The 14,297-nt window shown below is 41.1% G+C and overlaps 2 protein-coding genes and 1 non-coding gene across 5 annotated transcripts in view; 2 read left to right on the forward strand and 1 right to left on the reverse strand.

The window, feature by feature from the left end:
- Positions 1-5,984, forward strand: part of traf3ip1 (TNF receptor-associated factor 3 interacting protein 1) — a 15,716-nt gene extending 9,732 nt beyond the window's left edge. For all 3 annotated transcript variants that reach the window (XM_008329084.3, XM_008329085.3, XM_008329086.3), the window contains 2 exons: positions 3,292-3,509; positions 4,006-5,984. In XM_008329084.3, coding sequence (XP_008327306.1) covers positions 3,292-3,509; positions 4,006-4,171 — 384 coding nt within the window. In that variant the 3' untranslated portion in view covers positions 4,172-5,984. The remainder of the gene's footprint in view (positions 1-3,291; positions 3,510-4,005) is intronic.
- A 145-nt stretch (positions 5,985-6,129) lies between these two features.
- LOC103392482 (ankyrin repeat and SOCS box protein 1) lies at positions 6,130-13,821 on the forward strand. Its single transcript, XM_025064018.1, has 7 exons — positions 6,130-7,778; positions 7,819-7,937; positions 8,900-9,038; positions 10,735-11,117; positions 11,744-11,893; positions 12,006-12,122; positions 13,200-13,821. Exons 2-5 carry the CDS (start codon positions 7,823-7,825, stop codon positions 11,872-11,874), a joined length of 768 nt encoding a protein of 255 aa, XP_024919786.1. The 5' UTR covers positions 6,130-7,778; positions 7,819-7,822; the 3' UTR covers positions 11,875-11,893; positions 12,006-12,122; positions 13,200-13,821.
- On the reverse strand, positions 11,474-11,547 carry trnap-cgg (transfer RNA proline (anticodon CGG)). Its single transcript has one exon. It is a non-coding gene; the product is annotated as a tRNA-Pro (tRNA).
- Positions 13,822-14,297: the final 476 nt, after the last annotated feature.

Raw genomic sequence — 14,297 nt, forward strand, 5'->3', positions numbered from 1 at the left:
TTGTAATGTATAAATAAACCTTGTGGCGTACAAATGGACGGCTGCTGAGTGAGAGGCACGGAGGAGAGGGGCCGCAGCGCTCTCTGCAGGATTGTCAGGAAAACAAACACAGCTCTGTGTCTTTATAAACATCCAGAGGTTTTTTTTTGTAGAAACATAAGGAAACGACCCAGTGGCATTCCATCAGTCATATCACTGTGGAGGTGGAGGTCACTTTGACTTGGTAGAAGTTTGGTTAGGGTTACCAGAAGAACCCAGCAGTGATCTAGAAAATCTTTGTTTAAAGTCTGTGTTGTTTTTTTTGTTTGTTTTTTTCAAAGGTTACCAGAAGAACCCAGCAATGATCTAGAAAGTCTTTGTTTGAAGTCTGTGTTTTTTTTTTTGTTTTTTTCAACAATTCTTTTTTTTTAATGAATGTCATGAATGACACTTTTGTTTTTTTTTGTTTTTTTTAACTGCGTTGTCAGTTACCAAAGCTATTAGCCCCTGAGGAGGTGTCCCCCCCCTGCCCAGCAGAGGTCTCAGTTGTCCCCCTCAGGGACCACAGTGACCTTACAACAACTTCCTGTAACCTCACTGCTCGTCAGCCTCTCTCCTCACCTCACTGACTCCAAGTTATTTTTATGATCTAGCCTCACAAACAACGTTCAGTTCTGGTCCCGTGCTCCACGGTTTGCATTTCAGATTATCTGAACAAACACAATGTTAAAATCACGTCAGTCTTTAAACACTTTTATCTGGTCACACTGTTCCCCAGCTCTTCAATGATCTGTAACTAACTTTAAAAATACTTTTTTTTTCTTTCCACACTGTAGTGGAATTCACTTCATGATCTTCAGGATCATGAAGCTCGATGGTCCGCAGTCACTGACTTTGGTGAACGTCGTGCATGATTGACCTCAGGTTGAACCTCACAGGTTGACAGTGAATGTGAATCCAATAAGAACCAGTGTAGTTTTGTCAGCTGATGAAATGATGGACGGTGAAGGTGGAGGTCAGGTGTGGTCTCAGTGACCACTGGTACCAAACCCCTGGTACCTTGGTTCTTCATCTTCTTGTCTCCCTCCTCCTCCTCCTCCTCCTTCTTCTCCCAGTAATGTGTGGACCTCTGTTGTCCTTGTTAATGACACCCAGGAGGTCGTCCTGTCTCTGGTGGATCAGATTCTGACGAGTCGTTTTTCTTGTCAGACGATACCTTTTCTCTTCGCTCTAGAAAAACACATTTCTACACGTGTTTTCCAATTAACATGATTTGACCTGAGACGTTTCCTTTTTTTTTTTTCTATTTCACGTATTTCAAATCCATCCTCATTCTCAACATCATTAAACATCCTGCGCCCCAGCAGGGACACGGCGACCGCGTGCACCTGCCTAAAACTTTTGCACAGCCGTATGTGAGTTTATAACAATGATAATTCAGACACCAGACTTTATTACCCCAGTCTGGCCTAACTGCCCTCCTTGGCCTCACCCAGAGCTCTGTCTTCTCCATTTCTTCCAGCTTTCATCATGTCTGAGATAATGAGAAAACCCTCCACTCCACTCCACTCCCTCCCCCCCATCTCACCCCGTATTTCCCTGCAGTCACCACATCTGAACGGTGTTGTGTGATCTAGGTGAAGAGACGGAAAACTAGGAGTGCGGCCCAGGTCCCGACCGTTCTGACAGGGACCTTCATAAAAGTGTGATTTATCTCTGTACTTCATGCCAGGATTCTTTTTTATTTTTTATTTTCCAACAGAGAGGGTGGATGTGCGGGGGAGGCGGGGGTCCTGTCTGGGCAGCGGCACAGTCAGGCAGACGGAATGAGCCGTAGAGTGTTTGTCTAGCTACAGGGTTCACAGCCCCCAGTGGAAAACCACCCACCTCGCACAGGGACTTCTGGGCCGAGGCGTTTTCAACCCTCACACTCGGAGACTGGAGTTGACAGAAACGAGCTCTTTCTCGGGCCGCGGCGCAGCTCGATCTCTTGGTCGTGTGGTTCGATGCCGAAGTCCACGTCAGGTCCAAACCGCCCGTGTGACAGGTTGTGTGTTTTGAAGGGGAAGCTGCCGTGAGTTCACACGAGGTCACGAGGCGTGGACGCCGTGGATGTGATGGTATTTCTTTGGTACTGCAGTAAAAACGACGGCGCTGCCACGGCCTGTTACTAAAACAAACAGGAGTTAAAGAGCGACAGGGTGTGTGTGTGTGTGTGTGTGTCCACTGCAGCCTTCACCTGATCCTCAGCTCGGTGTTTGCGTGTGTGTGACTTTGGGGTTGCAGTCCTGAGTACTTTCACTTTTTACACACATACACACACAGAGGCCTCGTGAAGCCCAGCTGAGCAAACATCCTTCAGTTTGCTCACTGCCAAGGGAGGTCCCTGCCCCCCCCATACCCCCCCCCTCCTCTGCACCATCAAAAGTGCAGAGACCCTCCCCGCCAGTCACCCCCCATCTCTCACCATACAGTGGAAAGTCAGCCGGTGAGCCGGCCTGGAGCGGCCCAGTCCAACCGCACGTTTGATCTGGATAAACACAGCCAGGTCGGAGAATTCAGGTCTCAACATTTATAGCCTCCAAATCCTGAACCACTAAACACAGCCTGCAGGCTGCAGCGGTCGGCAGAGGTGGGATTCCTGAAGAGGCTTTTTATGTTATGGTCAATGGACACACAAGTGTTTGGTGTCTTTGATGCAGCTCTGAGAACCAGTCAGTCCAGGATAAACCAGCTGAACAGTCAGAGCGTTATGAAGTACTTTACACTGAAAAATCGTGATATTTCTCCATCCCGTATCAATCTCCTCCTCCATCAGTTATTGATTTTTTTTCTCACCAATTCTCAGTCCAATATTCCTGGTGTTGGTTCATGTTCTTGTTCTTTTCTTTCTTCTCTAGTGATTCCAAATGTAGATCCCTCTGTTCCAGTGTTAGTGACTGATGTTCAGATGGAACAGAGTCTCAGACTAGGATCACACTCAATATATAACTCAATATATCATCAAGCTCATTGTTTCCCAAAGCCTGGGTCGCAAGAAACAGGTGGGTTTTTATTTTGGGGTCATTTCACATCATATTTTCCAGGAGTCAAATAATGTCTATTGACTTGGGTCGCGAAGGTTTGTGACTTTTAAAATGTGTGTCCCCAGAAAGAAAGTTTGGGAAACAATGGTCAAGCCTATAGTATCGCAATATATCGCAATATATTGTATCCTTTCCACGATACGTATCGTATCTCCAGATTGTTGCCGATACACAGCCCTAGTACTTTAACAAGTTCTCATCAAACTGTTCCCTGGTTGTGTTGCAGACCTGGATGTCAGAAGCAGCCAGGAAGGAGGAGCGGGACATCGTGACGCGGGACATCGAGCGACTGCGTTCGTCCATTCAGACGGTGTGTCGTAACTCCCTGCCTCTGGGTAAGATCATCGACTACTTCCAGGAGGACAGGGACGCCATGCAGGCTGAGTGGCAGACCTGGCAGCAGGAGAACAAGGAGCTGGCCCAGGCCCTGCAGGAGGAGCAGAGGTGAGTGAGCCCAGAGGTCAGGGGTCAATAGGGGATTTCTGTAAAAAATAAAAAATGAAGCTTTATGTCTAGAACCTCAGACTCATGGTCACAAGAGCTCAGACTTTCCGTCACCTGTGTTTATATTAGAGGGTTTTCATAGACCGACGTCTCACCCCCGCAAATGTAAACACACCAGTGCTTATATTTATGAAAGTGTCATTACAACAACACACCACTGCACACAACCAAACGAGACCTCTGCTTTTATGCTCAGAGAACCTCAGTGGACTCGAACCTGAAACCTTCCAGAGCCAAGTCACCTGCCCACCCCCCCCATTCTCACCCCCATTAATTCCACTGCTGCTCTAATTCCCACCTTTTACTTTCTTTCAGATTTTATTACAATAATGTAAAATCTAAAGAAAAGCTCTTTTTCTTTAGGTTGTTTTTTTTTTATCTCTGTTTATTTCAGCTCATTCATTTTATCTGTCTTGTCTTTTTGTCTGTGCCTCAGAGCGACAGACGTGACCCTGGATCCTCTCAAGGCAGAACTAACCGAGCTGGAGCAGCAGATCAAGGATCAGCAGGACAAAATCTGTGCTGTGAGATTCAACATACTGAAGAATGAGGAGAAGATCCAGAGGATGGTGACCGGAATTAACTCCTCTTTTAAAACCTGAGAGGTCGGAGGTAAAGATGATCCTAGTTGCACTGAAACCTCAGGCACTCCTGAACAGTCTGTCCCCACAGACCAGGAGAGAGACGAGGCCAAACACTTTGACATGTTGCCATCAGACCAGAAAACGGAGAAATGAATGAAACGAATGAATAAAACAGATCTTCCTTCCTCCCCCACCACACCCCCCCTCCTCACCCCTCTGACTTTTTCACCTTGTTGTCACGGTGCCTTTGTGGAACGCTTGAGTCTAGAGAGTTGGTTAGAATTTGAAGTGAATGTGGATCGGCTGACTTGGCAGCAGCTCGCTCGTGTTCTTGTCACTGTTGTCAGTAGTGTTTGTTTACGGCTGCTGTAGTGCCTTTGGGCTAAAGCACAAGAATGTTGTCGTGTTGGTGGAATATTCAAGACTCACTTCCTGTTTCTGGGGCCGTGTTCAGCTGTCGGAGTTGTGATTGGTCGACTGATGAGACAGTCGCAGTTTTTTGTTTTCTTTCGATGTTGTTTTGATGCTTTAACTTATTCTCCCAGTAATTCCTCATTATTCCTTATCCTAAACCATGCACCGGATGATCTGACTGAAAACCAAACTCACGTCTTTCCTAGTTCAGGCTTCCATTTCTGAAGCACTGTGTCACTTTTGAGTAGTGGTAAAACAAAAACAAAAAAAAAACATTTTGAATATTTGGAAGCAAAACAGTGTTAAACCTCATTTCTACTGCGCTTCGCTCTCTTTGCAAAAATTCATAAAAAAAAAAATTAAAAATAAAAAAAGTTTGCATCTACACGTAGAGTGCAAAAGGCTTGAGTTTTCTCACAGTGACAGTGTAGAGGTTGTACTGTAGAGTCTGCCAAACCCGTCCTCCTCTGGGGAGGACACGCCGTTTGGACTGAGGACAAGTGTTCGTACTGTAACGGATTGAAAAGTGAAATATTTTTGCTACTTCCTTTTTTTTAGCTCTTAGGAATCCACACGAGTTTGTTGGAATTGTACAAGCAATAGTGATAACGGGAGGAACCACTGGTCCAGGTCCCTGGGTCAGGCGTGGGGATGAAGTGCATTACTGGTCTCACCCAGAAGGGCGGTGCAGTTTACATTTTGTACGACGTCGTTAGCGCTCATATTTCCACGTGCGTCTGTTTGTTAGTTCTCCAGTAGAATCATCTCCCAGAGGACAGAGGCTGCTAACTTTGCTGCGATTACCTGGTTGGACTGTTTATGTATGTATGCAGATGTGAATATATTTATGAATATATATATATGTATGTATATATATGTATGTATGTATGTATATATATATGTATGTATGTATAGAAATATATTTATTTATAAATATATATATAATTATATATATTTATAAATATATATGTGAATATATTTACATATATGAATGTGTGTATATACATATATATATATAAATACATACCTATGAATATATATATTTGACTAGTAGTAGGAGTCTTATAAACTACCTTCCCTTTTTTTGACTGACTTCTAAATGACAACGTTAATCATTTCAGTCTTAACCCACATTAATATTCAGTCTAAATTTAAATACTTTAAATAAAAAAATCTGCTATTTATTTAAGAGCTTAATTAAAAAAAACAAAAATACTCACTGAAAATGTTGTAGTCTGACTTAGTTCCATTCCAAGTCAGTATTCTGTTGATTTGACAAATATAAATCCGACTTTGCGCTGCTTGTATCATAACCTGACTTTCTTCTCTAATTGTACATTTGTATATGTGGAGTTTGTATTACAAATATAAATATATATATAATTTTGTAGTGGAGTACAATAAACGGTGAAATGACGTCTGTTTCTATTTTTGTTTTGTTTTTTCCGTGAGGTCTGATTGGCTGCTCTCACTCTTCCAACACGCGTTCAAAAACCTGGTCCAGTGGCAGATGTGTAAACGTTTGACTTCTCTGTTAAGGCCTTTATTCTGCAGGTTAATCTATGGAACAGCTGCGACACACAAAACATGCGAGCGGAGCGGAGCTAACAGCTATTCAGCCAGATCTGTGATGAACGTTTGTGACGCGAGTCGGAGATTTAGCCTCTTACAGGAAGCAGACACACCTGCCTGCAGCACAGACGCACCCCCCCTGCACCCCACCCCCCTCCTCCAGCAGATGGACTTCAGAGCAGTCCTGGAGCAGAGCGACCTCTTTGTTCACCTGTGAGTAACTTCTGATTGTTCAGCCTCCTCTGAGACGACCCTCTTGACTGTGAGTGACGCCCGGTCTGTTTGAGTATGACAAAAGTTCCTGCTGCTAATGAGTGACTTCACCTTTTACTCTGCAGTTAGCCTCTAATCCCTGTGTCAGGACTAAAGGAGAGGGCTTGGACTAAACCTTGAAGAAGTCCAATGACCTCTTCACCTGACTTTGGGCCAATCTGTGTTAATTAATACTTAGGTTTGGAGGATAAGAATCATATTATACTTTATTTAGTATTCAGTTTCTAGTACTCTATTAATCCTTCAAAGGAAATTACTCCTTGAATCCATGACATCCTTGAAAAAAAATGGGGAGCGGGGGTTTCTTTTTCTGCTGCTGCTGCTTTACGGCACTACATTTACATTTATGCATTTAGCAGATGCTGTGACTGTGACAGAGGAGGATTAACATTATCAAGCATGTGGTTGGTCTGGGAATCGAACCCAGCACTCTCTGCTGTCTGCGTCCGTACTCCACATCTTCAGGACGTTGATCCAGACATTTCCTAATGTTTTCATCATTTATGTTTCTTACACTTTAGTGTTAAAATCTGTGACCCCTGCTAACCTGTTAACCTGCTTACCTCCCCTCAGAACCTGTCCCCTCCTGGGAACACATGGAACTGCTGACCCGTCCATTTATTTTTACACCACCAGCCCGGCCTCACTGTCTGTGGTTCACAGCTCCCAGACCCAGCTGTGGAGCTCTGAGGTGTCGTACCCACACAGAAATAACTCTCTGGAACCACCAGCTGAGAACATACTGCTAACATGCAGTACTGTGCAGCAGGTGTACACATTCACTAATACTTATACTTACAGTATACCAAGTTCTGAGCTAACATTAGCTACAGCAGTAGCTGATTACAACTATTTGTAATTGTACTCAGTCCTGCAAGTATGTAGTAATGTGTAGGTAGTAGAAAAATAAATAAGAAAAAACATTGTTTATTTTTACAAGTTCCACAGACATAGATTTAAAGTAAAGTAAATTAATGAATGTTTAAAATTAAAACGTGGAATCTCTAACCGTCAGTTTGATCTAAATATTTTATTTTGTTATAAATCTGTAAAAATGTTTTTGACATTTTTCCATGTTCATAATTTCCAGAACAGAATTGTATTTCCTCTTTATTTTACCTGCCGATGTAAACGGTGCCTGTCTCTTTAAGTCGTCCAGCTGACGGAAAACCGGAAGTGAGTAGCACTGCGTGCACAGCGGATTCCGTCGTCATCGACAACGCTGTCACATTTGTTTGTGTTTGTTTGTATTTATCTGTTTTGACGGATTCTTTTTCTGCTCCTGTTCGACTGAGGCCGAGGTTCTCACTCCTCCACAGACGGACTTCCCGCAGGGCACTCTGTTGTTTTAGCTGTTTTCGTGCAGGATGGGCACTCCCGCTGTTGTTTTAGCTGTTTTCGTGCAGGACTATGGCAGACGGTGGACCGGAGGCTCCGGAGGCTCAGGCCGACGCTGACGACCCACGGCCCGTCAGCTTCCCTCCGCTCATCACCGTCTCCGACCTGCCGAGCGCCACTGCTGAAGGTACAGTGGGCTGAGTCATTGGTGTGTGTGTGTGTGTTTGTGCGCGTGTTTGTGCGCGCGCACCATGTATAGCTATACTTGTGGGGACAAAGGGGAGGAAAATAGTAATTTTGGGGAGACATTTAATTCTTTTAGGAACATATTACAGAATCCCCATAAAGTGAGGGGGTCTGGGGAGGGGAGGCGGGAATAGAATAAGAATCAGGATTAGGATTGGTCATTTATTTGTAATAGGTGTGGGGTCCTTAAGGTGAGGGCAGGGGGTCTGTAATCGTCAACACCGAAAGAGTCATTTTTTAACATTTTACCAGTAAATTAAATTCAAGAACCTTTAAGTTTTAAGAACTGTAATGTATAACTTTATAAACAAGTAAATTTTTATAATGATTTAATCTGTCGTACCACAAACGTCGTGCCTTTAGCTAAAAATTTAACAACTCATTTTGAGTTTAGAGGAAAGTTCAACTCTGTTGTTTGCTGTTAGCAGGCAAGCTAAACATACAGTGTGATGTGTACAATTGGTTTAACCTTAAAAATTGAAAATAATAAATTGGGTGACAAAGAACACCAGGGTGAGGTAATATATAAATGTTAATTTAGCGATGCTACCATTAGCTTAGCTCATTTTTGTATATGGCCAAGGTAAAGGGATGGAGATATTCTGGATTAGCTGGTAATATTTTGGTTAATGTTTAATATTCAAATTTAATCACACAATATTCTGTAAAGCACATTTAACTTCACTGTTAGACGTGATGCTGTCTTTACTTGTGATTAGATTTTATTCTGTGATATTTGGTATATTTTGAAAAATGATATATTATACTTTTCAGAAAGATTCTGCTGATGCAGCCTCAGTACAATTTTATTTTCCAACAGTAACTGTGTAAAGGAAACGTTAAAAGTATTTGATTGGATATCGGAGTGAAGTGAAAGTTGAAGAAGTCTCTGTGTTCCACCAGGTCGTAACCTGAAGGAGTGGCTCCAGGAGCAGTTCTGTGACAAACCTCTGGACCAGGACGACATGAGGCTTCACAACGCTGCCTACGTCGGAGACCTGGACACTCTGAAGAACCTACTGCAGGAGGACAGCTTCAGACAGTAAGGCAAAGACTGTGTTATTCTCCTTCATTAGAACATGTTACAGAACAACAGTAGGAAATATTGTTGTCTAATTATAAAATTATTACCTGTTTAATTTATTTTCTGGACTATAAATCGCACCTTTTTCATCCTTTGGCTGTGTCTGAGACTTATTCTCAGGTGCGACTTATATATTAAAATATATAATTTCACATTTGTTTTTTTCACACTGACGGCCACTAGAGGGCACTCTAGGCTTGTGTACCAGTATCTGCTACTACTTTACCATTGAAAATGTACATGTTCATTATTTTCACACTGACAGCCGCTAGAAGGCACTCTAGCAGCTTCAGGGGATCTTTTTTCTTCTAACAGTTCGGTTCAGATTTAAGATGAATAGAATCAGAAGCTTTTTACTAAAATCAGCTGCTGTTAATGCTACAGCTGCTGCACAGGTGAGTGAAGACCCAATAGACACGCACACATACACACACACACCTTCGTTGTTATACACACTTGTTGTAGAGATGGCGACTACTATTAAAAACTTGCGTATGTGTCTAACCGTAAACACGCAACTCCTATCATTTAAAATAAAATGGACAACTTTATCCCAAAGATACATGCAATCAGAATGGATGCCAGAATTGCTCAAAACTTTGCAGCAACTACAAGTAAGCGCACGAACCTGCACACCCAACATTTGGATACCAGTGTACACAAACAGCTTTTTTGTATGACACACAGATAATTACCCTGTATGTATTCTTACACATTTTTTGTTATGTTACATTATAACATATATACACTGTATATACAATATATATATATATCTATATATATATTTATATATATATATATGTGTGTATATATATATATATATATATACACATATATATGTGTGTGTATGTATATATATACATATATGTGTATATACACATATATACATGTGTATATATACATATGTGTATATGTGTGTGTATATATGTATGTATATATATATATACACATATATGTATGTATATATGTACATATATATGTATGTGTATGTATATATATGTACATATATATGTATATATATGTACGTATATATGTATATATATATGTACATATATATGTATATATATGTACGTATATATGTATATCATCTCCACTGTAGTGACTGGTACTGAGTGATACATGTATGTATGTATATATATGCATGTGTATATATGTGTATATACACACACGTGTGTATATGTATATGTGTGTGTGTGTATATATATATATATACACACATGCATATATTTATACACATATATGCGTGCGTGTATATATATACACACACATGCATATATATACACATATATATGTGTATAAATATATGCGTGTGTGTGTATATATATGCATATGTGTGTGTATATATATATATATACACATATATGTGTATATATATACACATGCATATACATACGTATCACTCAGTACCAGTCACTAAAATGGAGATACCATATAAATATATACTTATATATGTGCACATACACATTCACATGTATTCACCCACATAAGTTGTTTTCACAGAGTCGTAAAATACTTAAAGTAAATTTCTAACCCAGGAACGACAGACTGCTCATGTTTGTATTTCTTGTGTTTTTATTATGTACTCATGTAGTATTTTGTCGTGAGGTTTGTCATAGTCGACGTGTCTCCACCACTTCTCTTCTCTCTTCTCCAGGTTTAACGCTGACGTGGACATGGACCACCAGCTCGGCCCCCGGCTCCTCTTAAGCGCTCGGACCCTGAACACCCTGGTGGTGTGCCCCCTCTACATCAGTGCTGCCTACCACCACCTCCACTGTTTCCAGCTCCTCCTACAGGCCGGGGCACAGCCGGACTTCAACTACACCGGGCCGGTCTGCCACGAGGCCCTGACCCGCGGCTTGGCCTCCTGCCTGCTGGACGCCGTGCTGCGTCACGGATGTGAAGTGGCGTTCGTCCACCTGCTGCTGGACCACGGCGCCAACCCTGCTCTGGTGCCCTGGGACGAGTTGAGCCTGGAGGCCAACAACAGAAGGAGGGTGGACACCGAGGCTCTCAGGGTGTTCCTGGAGGCCAGGAGTGAGTACTGCAGAACACAGAGTACAACAGTACACAGAGTACAACAGTACACAGCAAAAGATGTTTGAGAATATACAGATAGCAGGTACTTGTGAATATTCTCATTCATCCTGGTCATCATCAGGTGGTCAACTGGACTGACCTCAGGTCAGTTGAAGATGAAGCCTCTTGGATGAGGAGGAGGAGGAGGAGGAGAAACGTCTCCAACTGACCTGAGGTCAGTCCAGGTGACTACTGGACTGTGTGTGACTACGATGTTTTTTTTATATTTCAATTTTTTACTTATATTTAAATATAAAATAAATTTGTACTATATTGATCCCATATTTGGGAAATTGTTGTGTTGCCCAAGCATATGGTTCCTCTGGGAATCGAACCCAGGACTCTCAGCTTTCCGAGGCAGTCGTGCTAACCACTACACTATTGAACCAACTATCTGTATCAGTAACAAATATCAGGAAGAGAACGTCAGTGTTTAAGACGCATACGTGACGTCATCAGTTTTTAAACAACTGAAACTTAATTCAGTCAAATATTGTTCAATGTTTGTTGTGTGTGTCATCTGCTCAGACTCACCCTTCTTCTTCTTCTTCCTCCCCTCCCTCTCTCTCTCTCTCTCTCGTCAGGATGCCCCAGTAGACTCACACACTTGTGTCGGATCAAGATCCGCAGAACGCTGGGCAAAGGTCGTCTGGGCCACGTTCCCTCGTTACCTCTGCCAGAACCGATCAAGAACTTCCTGCTGCACCTGAACTGACACACAGCACAAAAAACAGGTTGTTTATCTATGGCAGATGTTGTTTGTGTTACCATGGTTACAGTCTTTGTTTAAATGAAATTGGAGACTTTGTCGTGTTTGTAGCTCAGAGGTTTGTGTTTGTTTTCCAGTTCTGCCGCCGCGCTGAGAAAAACATTTAGTTTTGCTAAATGTTTTCAACACGCCAACTGAAAAGTTCCAGTTCACAGGAGCAGGAACCTTGTCTAGAACCAGGAGCAGTATCGCTGGTATTTCCTTTTTTTTTTTTTAAATTATTATTTAATATATTTGGTTTACATTGTTGTTTTGTATCGTTTTGAACACAAAGACTGTGTCAAATAAAGTGCTGTTTGTCCTAACACTGTGTTTAAAAAACGTGGCCTCGTATAAAACAACCAAACAGAAACTCATTATATATACATACACACACACATATATACACACATATGTATTTATATTTATATATTTGGGTGTGTGTATATATGTGTATATGTGTATGTATACATATATATACACACATATGTATTTATATTTATATATTTGGGTGTGTGTATATATGTGTGTATATATATGTGTGTGTATATATATGTGTGTGTATATATATGTATACATACACATATACACATATATACACACATATGTATTTATATTTATATATTTGGGTGTGTGTATATATGTGTATATGTGTATGTATACATATATATACACACACATATATATACACACACATATATATACACACACATATATATACACACATATATACACACACCCAAATATATAAATATAAATATAATTATACATATAGTAAAACTATGAGCCCAGGGTTTAATTTTTTTCTGATATTTGTCTAAAAATTTAATTCCATAATAATGGATGAAAAGTTGCCCCACTGTGTACAACTGTATTTCAGTCTCTGCTATATTTATTTATTTATTTTGGTCACTATTTTCTCACAAATTAAATTAAATTTACTGTCGATTTATGTGACATGATTCAAATTTAAAAATGCTTCATTTCTGCAGGTTGAAAAACACAGATCAACACAAAAAGTAAAAAAAGTTTTTAGTTCTCAACACCAGATTTTTTCTCTGTCTTAGAACTTTGTGACTTGAGTGAATACAAAAACATTCGTCCGTCACAAAAAGGCTCTAGATGGCACTGTTTTCCTTTCAAGCATAGCAAACATCTCTGCATCTCCCGGTGTCTCTCTCTCTCTCTCTCTCTCTTTCTCTCTCTCCCTCAACGTCTCACATCGTTTCCCCTTCTCACCTCCACTCTTGTCTGTCTTCCCTGTTGTCCTCCCCACATTTCCTCGCCCTCAGCTCCTGTCTTCAGTACAGACGACTCACCTGTGGACCCACTGTCAGAATCAGACAGAAACACTGGACGAGCTGCTGTGAGGCACAGGCCGGGGCAGCTGGGTAAACCGCTGTCTTCCTGTGGGCAGTTTCTGCTGCCACAGGCTTCCCATTCAAGTCAATGGTATTTATATACACAACCCACTGTGTCTGTAGCGCCACTGGTATTTTTTTAAAACATGCTCAAATAAATATGTAAAGATAGCAACAGCTATAAACGGTAAGACCCCACTGAGCTACGACAAAGCGTCAAAGAATTCTCACACTGTTGCTAAACAACGTGACGTCAGACGGACGTGTTCAAAGGTGATTATACATGGTCACAAAGTTCTAAGACAGTAATTCCCATTTCTACCACCAGGTCACGTTGGTCTGTCCAGCCTAGTGTTGAGCTGCGTTACCTTTGATTTTTAATGAACCTCAGATAAAAAAATGAAGCATTTTCAAATAATCTTCCCAAAACTGAAACAATGTCTGTACATTTGTCCAATCATCTTGACTGTAAGGTGAACCATGTGACATTGTTTGCTTGTGGGGGCATCCTCTCCACAGTGAGGGCGAAATAAAGTTAGCTGAAGACACCTGATTGTTTTGGCGTGCGTAAGAAACATTTACTAAATAACTTATGATTATTAAGTTACTCTATAGTTAGGCTAGGTTAGGTTTGGGTTTGGGTTGGGGTAAGAGGGTAATAGCCATAATAATCAAAACAATGATCATCACTAACTTTTCTTAGGGCGTTAATACAAAGATGGTACCTGTCACCACCCCACCTTGTTATAAATGGCCTTTTAATTATTTGTTATGTATTTAGTGTTTTACATTAGTTTTAATCATTAGTAGTAGCAATAGTATTAATTTTCTTTTTTTGTATTTTTTATTTTAATACAGTATTTTGTTATTTTACTCACCTTAGTTTTTCTGCAGATTTTGAACGTTGGTTCAGGGTTGGGGGTAATAACCACAGGGACTTTCAAAACCTTTTCTACCTGCAATAAAACATCAACTATTAATCAAAATTATATTTCAAAAATGTATTTTTCCTGCAAAAACACTTTTTCA

Source organism: Cynoglossus semilaevis, chromosome 16, assembly GCF_000523025.1.
Source record: "Cynoglossus semilaevis isolate Cse_v1.0 chromosome 16, Cse_v1.0, whole genome shotgun sequence".
Classification (NCBI taxonomy): Eukaryota; Metazoa; Chordata; class Actinopteri; order Pleuronectiformes; family Cynoglossidae; genus Cynoglossus; species Cynoglossus semilaevis.